The sequence below is a fragment of the Akebia trifoliata genome, chromosome 10, assembly GCF_017979445.1.
Source record: "Akebia trifoliata isolate Shusen 1 chromosome 10, ASM1797944v1, whole genome shotgun sequence".
Lineage (NCBI taxonomy): Eukaryota > Viridiplantae > Streptophyta > Magnoliopsida > Ranunculales > Lardizabalaceae > Akebia > Akebia trifoliata.
Window position 1 is genome coordinate 1,662,136 of NC_141384.1, and position 9,301 is coordinate 1,671,436.

Genomic DNA, 9,301 nt, shown 5'->3' on the forward strand with positions numbered 1-9,301 from the left:
ATTCAATTTTAAGTTTTGGAGTTATGTGAAAGTTCAGTAATTGTCCATTTTCAAAGTATTGATCATATTCAAAAGAAATTGTTTATTTTTTATTTTTTATATATGAGTTTTTTGATAAACTGTGGTGTTGGATTTCTGATGTTGTAATCCATTTGAGCAAAATGATCTTAGTAAGGTTTTAAAATTTTACTATGTTAGTAAGGAAAGTTTTTTTCTAAAATTATTTATTAAATATATGCTATTGGCACTCCAACTTCGATTTATTGCAATCCAATTAAAAATAAAGAAAAGGATCAAGTTCCCTTGACTCATGGGAAAACACATGATCTCATCGTTTATATACGGAATCCAATGGTTCGGATTTATCCTTGGGATAAGTATGTTATGAAAGTCAGGGTGCCAATAGCAGCTCGCATCAAGCCTTTGGAGTGGGGCCCACATTAAAAAATATATTAAATACTTAATAATTTGTCTTTAAAAGAATGTGGGTCCCACTTAAAGATTTGTTAGGTAACAAGCCTTTTTTTTTAATGTAAGGTTCGCTTGGAATTGTGAGAACTCCAAAGGAGTTTTTATAATATAAATGCAACAAGGAGGTTTGCCTGGTAAATCTCTCTATAAAATAAAGTTGATTAGAAGATGCTTACCCACGAAATCATATTTCGATTTAAATAATTATAATATTGAATAAGTCAGATTGGATCTTAGACGAGTCAGTGTGGAAGACGTTACACATTTGTAAATCTTGATCGTTCACAAACGATGCCAAGATGACTTGTCTCGACCTATTTCAAAAGAGTAATGATTTTCTTACTCCCCCAGATGACATACTCAAAATACTCTCCTGATGTGGCATGTGCTATAACCATAGATTTTATGCCTCGTGATACAAATAATGATTTTCTTACTCCCTCAGATGACATACTCAAAATACTCTTCTAATGTGGCATGTGCTACAACCATACAGATTTTGTCTCGTGATATGTATAGATGTGTATCACAAGGCATAAAATCTATGATTGTAGCACATGCCACATCAAGAGAGTATTTTCAATATGCCACGTGGGAGAGTCAGATTATCATGAGTGCACGGATGCCATGTCTGGGGAGTATTTTGAATAAACCACGTGTGGGGGGGGGGGGGGGGGGGGGGGGGTGGGGGATTTCAAGGCCTAACCCCATAGATTGATTCATGTGATGTTACCTCGCAACGAAAATATGAATAAATCAAAAGTGATTTACAGTGTCACAAAACCCTATCACTTATGGGGGGGGGGGGGGGGGTGGGGGATTTCAAGGCCTAACCCCATAGATTGATTCATGTGATGTTACCTCGCAACGAAAATATGAATAAATCAAAAAGTGATTTACAGTGTCACAAAACCCTATCACTTATGGTGCGCCGAGATTTATTCATATTTTTATGGTGCACATGACCAAGGAGTAGGGAGTCTTGTTATCATCAGGATAAGTATCTATGAGATATGTGTTATCAAGATACGAATAAATCACAATTGTTGGATTTTGTGTTTAAACGGTTGGGATTATGTCTACCCGTATTTAAATTATTAAAAATTAATTATTTTATTTTATTTTATATAAGAATTATAAAATCTAATTAACCCAACCAATTTTCATAAACAGTAAATATTTTCAAAATACTGAATGAGCATACTCGGACGAGCCATTGTAATGGGTGAGATTCACATTTCATTCTCTCATCATGTTGCTTATGAGACTACGATGTAATAAAAATAATTTACTCCTAGTAGCTAATTTTGAATTTCAATTGAATCCCAAACTTAATTCTTCACTGGACTCTTCCGTTGTAGGGTGACATCAAGTATCTTCAAGAAGCAACAAACTTGTGAACCACAAAAAAAAAAAAAAAAATAAATTGATTAGAACTAGGATCTAGGATCTTTCAATCAAACGATCGTGATGAAGCTCATCAGTTAAACACCTTGTTTTGGCCTCCTCCGTCTAGGGGCATAACAGGAAAGTCCTACATGAAACAAATTGTTTCACCCATTCAACGATCCTTGATCATTAATAGAACCAAACAACTAAGTCTTCTACAAGGATAGTTTCTTGTATCATTTAGCGGTCGGGGATTTCTTTACTTGGGTTTTCATTTCATAACAATATGAAATGCTTATGTACAGACCAAGCACTCTTATTAGTTAACTTAAAAGTAGACCTGACTCGGCTGGATTTCAAGTAGACTTGGGCTATTGATCAACCAGAAACTACCTGCAAAGTCACAAAACAAAGATCAGAGGAAATCGACAAAGCCGAATCATCTCTTGAACATCCAAACTATAAATTCAATGCATTGGGTTTGGATTGGATTGAAGACAATCCGTAGCCAAATCCAAAACGGTCAGATCAGGTTGGGTCCTTACTGGAAGCATCCAAATCCAACCCAATAACAAATAAATGAGGTAATATTGAAAAAATGGGGTAAAAGAGAAAAGACAATAAAGTTATAAGGGGGGGTATCATTGGAAAAGAGGAAGAAGAGGAAAGAAAATAACGTTAGAGGATATTATTGAAAACACGTAAAAGAGAAAAGACAATAAAATTGAAAGGGTATTATTGAAAGAGGAAAATAAAATAAAGTTGGAGGACTATTATTGGAAAGAGGTAGGAGAGAAAATATAATAAAGTTGAAATTGTTTCTTGAGATGCGTGTGAGATTGCATCTGAACAATGTGTATATTTTTCTCAAATATTACAGGATCATACTAATATTGGATTGGGATTCTTGGAATCCAGGACTTAGTTTGTCAAAAATTAGGTCGGATTGAATTTTGGGTCTGATCCAATCCATTAAAAGACCCAAATCAGAACATGTTGGATTACTAGAATATTTGAGTGATCCTTTATCAGCTAGAGCTTGCTTACTTTGAGAAACAGTAATGAGCAAGATAACCATAACATCAAAATCCAATCTAAGCACGACCTAAAATAATGTGGCATGAACATTCAAGATTCATATAAAATATTTGGAGTTGTAGTTAGATTTGTTACCTCTTATTGGGTAGAGAGAACTTTCTAATTATTGCTTGTAGAAGAAGCCAGCAATACCAAATACTCGGTTATAGCTTCACCTTCTTTTGTAACTTCAATATCATAGTCTGACAACACATCTCCTGTTAGTTCTTCAGCTATTGCCTGCTCCATCTCCACGTCCCTCTCTTCTCTTTTATTGATACTTGATGAAGCCTGATCGGCTTGAACTGAAACTGTAGAAGCTGTACTTCCATTATCCACAACTGTGGAGTTTGGCTCAGGTCCTTCAGTTAGTAGATTCAATGCCTGCTCTTTCGTATCCGAAGTCCGCAAAGCTGAAACCACTGCAAATAGAAAATTTTATACGATAGTTTCGTCTTCTCTTCAACAGAAGAAGGAACAAAAAAAAGGAGAGCTGCTATGAGCACCCCAATTAAAAATAAAATAAATGAATGGTTGAGAATAAGTAAAAGTTGGGAGCCATTAGAAGCACTCCCATTTTTTTTGTAAGATTTCTATTTTTAGGTTTTGGATTTTATATGGGCCCAACAATTGTAAACAGCTACTGAAATTGTCTGAATGAGTGTCATAACGTTTTGTAATGTGGAGATAATAACTTGAGCTAAACCTTTGTAATGTTTGAAGAGTGTGTTTCAATCTTTAATTCGGGTGTGATAAATAATTTAAGAAATTGAGGTGTAATAAGTAAAAGTTGGGGTGCCAATAGCAGCTCTAAAAAATCACAAACGATTGAAATCTGTACTGAGGCACCTCTTGATCTTTCAAAGCCCATAGATAAAAGCTCTTCAGTAACAGCATCTTTGTCTTGTCTCTTCCTCTTCTTTGAAGCAACGTACAACTGCATGCCAATAGAGAGAGGAGGATTGATTTGATAAGGCTGCCTACAAATAATATTGAGCCAAAATGATTTCAAGAGAGAACATAAACCACCTGTATAATAGAATTTCTTTCTGGATTTGTCAAGTCATCCAAGGCCTTTTGAGTGTCGTTTTCATTTCTCCGAAGGGCTTCTGCTGCGAGTTCCTTCTCAAACCTGCCATTTGCAGTACCCGTCAACGTGTGATTTGAGAAAAATAGGATCACCTAAATATATGTTAAGACAGCTTTTGAAGCAAAGAAGATATGCTTTAACGGTAATACAGAAGTAAAAAGTGTAGCTTGAAACCCACTAATCTTCTTTATATCACCGTATACCTCTCTCCTTCACTCTTTTTCATGCTTCTTTAAAACAAATTGGCTTCTATTAATACACAAAGAGCAAAAATATTTCTTTTTTAAATATAGTAGATAAGCATGCTTACCCAATGGACACTAACTCATTCAATCTATCAATGTCCACAGCCTTTTTAAGAGGAGTCAATCCATAACCTTTCTGCTCCCTGCAAATTTCAAAAGTCCAACGTCACTAATAGAGAATTTATCAAAGAGAACAGTCTTACAAGTCAAAAAGTGAGTTTGTGACTCCAACTTGATTTCTTTTCTTCGTCGAATGTCCTCCTCCTGTCTTTGCACTTTCTTTTTCTCCTCCTCAACAAGAAACTCGACAGCACTCTCTACGTTTTGATTAGTCATTCTCAGTGCCCTCTTTACATTACGTTCTTCGTATCCCATGCTCAAAAGCAGTGATAGGGATTCATCTGGCACTTGAAGCTGGATATAAAAACAAGAAAATATATTTGCAAATGATTAGGATAGAAAATATAAAGGATAGAAAATATAAAAAATAAAGGCCATTTTTTCTGTTAAAATGATCAATTTTGGTGGCTGACACATTGCATGGGAAAAATAAAAACTGCACTCCGAAAATTTCATTTTACGAAGAGTTTCTTCTACGCATACTAGATATATTTCTTAATCCTAACAATTTCTTATTCTCTTTATCCTCAGAAAAACATAAAACTATTAGATGGGCTACTCATAGAGAACATATAATATATATAACCATACACTAATAATTGTTACCATGAGAAACTTGGCAACGTCAAAAGTTCCATAATGATTTTCATTGATATAAAAATTAAAAAATATACTTAGCGTGTTCTGTGTTTGTTGGTGTGGGCCTTGTGCCTTTCCTTTACGGTTGGTTGGTCACCTTGAACACTATTAATACATCTTTGCATTTACTTATAAAAATAACATAATAAAACCTAAAGACTAAAAGCATGGTATCTAAGCATTGGATAGGATAGTCATAATCATATGCATGTATTGGATTCAAGAACTGAAGAAGCACTCCCTTGTTTCTCATACCTGTTTATGTGTCAATATCATATCTAGGCACCTACGTTTAGAAACAATTGATATTTGATCAAGAAGATGATTTTTGTCCTTTTATATATGCTAAGTGCCACAGACCAAACAGTGCAGCTCAACCATAATATGAGTCCATATGTATGGTACAACTGTACAAGTGACACTAGCCTCTTCAATTTCTCTATCCTTATTCTTTAAGTTTTTATTTGTTTCATTTTTCTGCATTGGATATTATTGATAATTATAATTTACAAACATAAAAATATTTTAATTAAATCAACAAACCTGAAGGTATTTAGCTTGTGCAGAAGTAAATGCCTTTTGGGCTTTTTCAAATTGATTACTATAATAAGCCACCACCCCTTCCAAGAGCTCCAATCTCAAATACCTTAACAAGTAAAGTAGAAGAATCAGCTTCGAAAGGCAGAACAAACTTCTCCAGTCTACAAGATAGAAAGATACAGGCATCAACAGGCCTTTATGAAAAATACTCACAATGCAAGCTCTGGATAGCGACCCGCTTGGAGGGCTCGAAAACGGGAAGAGTCCTTCCCATGAGAACGTTCGAGTCCTTCTCTAGCTCTTGCAAGACGTACACCAGCCATCGAGAGCCATGTGATGTCGCGGAGCAAGAAATAACACCACACCATGTCTATTTGGAGTATTGAGACATTATCAACCATCTGGAAGCCAAAGACAATGACCAAAAGGCATAAGATACGTTATTATTCACAGTACCTCTTTTGAGAAGAAAAGATTGTAACTCACCTCTAGAACCTTGGGATCACAAAAAGAGAAAGCCTCCTACAACCAATAAAATATAGCATAGATGATTAACCCTTTTCTCATGATTTCCATTAGACTAAACGAAACATAGTAATTGTCAAGACCCTACAACTAAATACAACATAATTACTTAAAAAACTTTTAGAAAAGAGAAAGGCAGTTCTGAACATTTTAGTAGCATAGAGCAGAGGAATTGTAGTTTTCAAAATAACAAAGGTACTTATAGGATAACAAGAATTGAAACCTACAATTCCAAAATTGAAATGGATTGAGGGAAAACAAGAATGATTTTGTTGACCATTTAAACTTATTAAACAAAACAAAATGCCTTCAATTACTGACATTGACATAGTATTAAACATGATCAAGCTAATGCAAGAAGTATTCTATATCAGTCGTGTGCTAGCGTGCTACGGCTTGTCAACCATTGATAGTTGAGCCTATGAGTGAAAATTTCAAAATTTGAAATAATTTCACCAATGACTAACCTCTCCCATGGCGAGCACATCTAATGCATCCTGGTACTTTTGTTCCTTAATGAGATGTTTTGCATTTGCATGAAGCATCAAACCCATCATAACTCCCCTGTCAAATGATGGTTCAACTCTCACTTTATTATTAAGTACAAGATGAATCTAAATAGATTTTCTCACCTTCAAATGTAATTAAAGGCACAACATATAAGATTCATATACAAAATCATACCGTTGATCGGTTTCACATCCCAAATTTACTTTCTGTCCACTCTGATTCTCAAGTTCAAGATTGTAGTCTTCCACTGGTAATGAACCATCAGCGTGCCTCTTGGCCATTGCAACAGCAGCGGCCCTGTCAATTTCATGGTTTCATTTATGAGTTAAACAGAAACGTAAACCAGCAGCGTGTATGTCTCAAAGAATGAGGAAAAAAAAGGAAGCATAATTTATATTTTCTTTTTTGCATTTTGTTCCTTTTTTGGTTAGTGACACCATATATGCGAAACTTTTAATGTGTGCTCATCATGGGTCCAACATCAACCTGACTGGATGATCCAACTAATAAATGTCACTTCTTGAATATTATCTATAATCTCGCCTTGTTGGATATTCGTCTCCAAGTCAACAATCATTTGCCGGACCTCCCATTATCACTGTTCTTTACATCTTAGAATAGTAGATCATCTCCTAGTGCTCACCTTTGAGTTACCTTTGAACTGTGGTTTCGAGAGGCCTTTCATTGAGAATCAATAAAATGGAAAGCTTTGCTGTTGATAATGAGGTTCTTGACTTCAACAAGTCTTTCGTACTCACTTCCAATCTTCCATTAGTTTTGGGGAGTTAAATAATCTCTATGGAAGGGTGTTGGGCTAGGCCTTCTTCCATCAATCCAACTCATTAAACTACACGAGGGACTAATATTCCCGACCACTTAGACTTTTGCAGATAACTCGAACTTAATCAATGATGACTGGTGGGGTTCAAATTTGAAAAATACTTAAATAAGAAAAATCAATGACGGATAATTGTAATTAAGTTAGATACTTGCCTACAAGGGAAGTCGATCCCTTCTTAGGAAATTAAGCTCAAAAGACTTGTCATTTAGTTGCCCATGGCACACAGTGAATTTCTAAATTTTAAAAAGTAAAATAAAATAAAGGAAAATTCGACATGTAATTAAGCCAAAATGAGACCTTTACAGAATCTATAAACACTAATTATCTTATGGGATTTCAATCGATTTCTATAATCAAACATGATTCACAAATTTCTCATTTATTTAATTTAACAATTTGTTTCTGTTTGACACCACCATGAAATATACAAACACATTAGATTCTCTAAAATCCTGAAAGTTTCAAGCAACAAACACATTAATTCATAACAGATTTATCTAAAAATGCAGAAATTTAACAAAATCAAAGAAAGATGAACATCGAAGCAAAAAAACAAATCCCAATAAAACCAGAAAGAGACAAAGATTCTTACTTGATTCTAGCAAGTCCACGAGACCGTTCTTCCTCGGCCATCAATTCTTTTCTGAGAGAGTTTCCTTCATCAGCAGAGACACGAATAGAGAGAATTTTCGCATTGATTTTGATACCCAAATCGACCAATTTCTCGTTCCCTTGTTCATCTTTCAAAACCTTTCCACCAGAAATGAGTTTGATCGATGTGGGTTCGCAATTCGATCTTCTTGCAACCTCTGCTCTCAACATGGGTATCGTCCAAGTCTCCAATTCGACTTCCAAAACACCTGAACAAGTTCCTGCTAGTTTCAGTTTCGCCATGATCGGATGACTGCATGAAGGTTCAGGCTCCATAGGAGTTGACGAACGAAGAATTCAGCAAACTTGGAGATTAAGCAAAGAAAGAGAGAGAGAGAGACTAGTCTTTGGACTGAATGGTTCGGCCTTCTCAATCCTTATTATTACAATATAATATTGGGGGTTTAGAGACTTTAGAGTAAAGAATCCACTCGACAAAGGAGGCATTGTATATTTGTATATCTCCCTCAATTGTCACGCTTTTTAGTTCTTGATCCCTAAATATAATATTGTTTTTTTTTTTCCTTTTTTCTTTTTTGTTTATTTGATTTTTAAAGAAGCATTTATTATTATTATTTTATTCTTATTATTAAAGTAATTTATTATTGTTGAACAAAGGCCTATTATAATTTTAATTAGAAAAAATATTCAAGTTTAAAGATTCTAAAATAACGAAACGAAGATTAGAAAAGACTTCGATGAGACACTGAAAGCAAATAGGAAATTACTCGTAACATAAGACTTGATTTTGAATAGAATAAATTAAAGGGATATGATTTTTATTTGTGTTTCTTGTGGTTATGTGGAAAAAGACTTACAGAACTATACAAAATATTTTGTAAGTATGATTAATTTTTCTTAAATATTTTTCTCGTTTAATTGAAGAAGGAAATATATGGTTTGAATCCATTTTCCTGTTCGTCTGCCTAATTCCAACTCATATGACTTCTTTTTAAATGGAAAAAATTAAAGTCAAAAACTAGAATCACAGAAAAGTCGAAAGTTTAAGCTAAGGATTTAGTTTATAAATGCTCCAACCATCGTAAACTTTGTCTCACTTATACCTGAATGTCAACCTTGAGGACAAGATTGACTCTAAAGTAGAAAAAATGATAAATCTCTTCTCTTTCTCTCTTTATATATATATATATATATATATAAATATATATATATATATACACATAGAGAGAGAGAGAGAGAGAG

The 9,301-nt window shown here is 34.4% G+C and overlaps 1 protein-coding gene across 1 annotated transcript; it reads right to left on the reverse strand.

Moving 5' to 3' along the window:
• Positions 1-1,880: 1,880 nt before the first annotated feature.
• On the reverse strand, positions 1,881-8,489 carry NUB1 (ubiquitin-associated (UBA)/TS-N domain-containing protein). The gene is made up of 12 exons (XM_086456065.1): positions 8,040-8,489; positions 6,781-6,903; positions 6,564-6,660; positions 6,058-6,093; positions 5,785-5,972; positions 5,575-5,677; positions 4,505-4,686; positions 4,338-4,415; positions 3,967-4,069; positions 3,787-3,874; positions 3,034-3,359; positions 1,881-2,253 (listed from the first exon to the last, which is right to left on the reverse strand). The coding sequence occupies exons 1-11, from the start codon at positions 8,372-8,374 to the stop codon at positions 3,058-3,060; spliced, it is 1,635 nt and encodes a 544-aa protein (XP_086312191.1). The 5' UTR covers positions 8,375-8,489; the 3' UTR covers positions 1,881-2,253; positions 3,034-3,057.
• Between the last annotated feature and the right edge of the window lie 812 nt (positions 8,490-9,301).

What these genes read in the sequence shown, in the direction of transcription:
- NUB1 (XM_086456065.1), bottom strand. Translation starts at nt 8,374, where the DNA reads ATGGAGCCTGAACCTTCATGCAGTCATCCGATCATGGCGAAACTGAAA. An exon ending in ATGTGCTCGCCATGGGAGAG is followed by an intron (nt 6,094 to 6,563) that starts GTTAGTCATTGG and finishes TATTGGTTGTAG; the next exon opens with GAGGCTTTCTCTTTTTGTGA. An exon ending in GGGCTTTGAAAGATCAAGAG is followed by an intron (nt 3,360 to 3,786) that starts GTGCCTCAGTAC and finishes TTCTATTTGCAG; the next exon opens with TGGTTTCAGCTTTGCGGACT.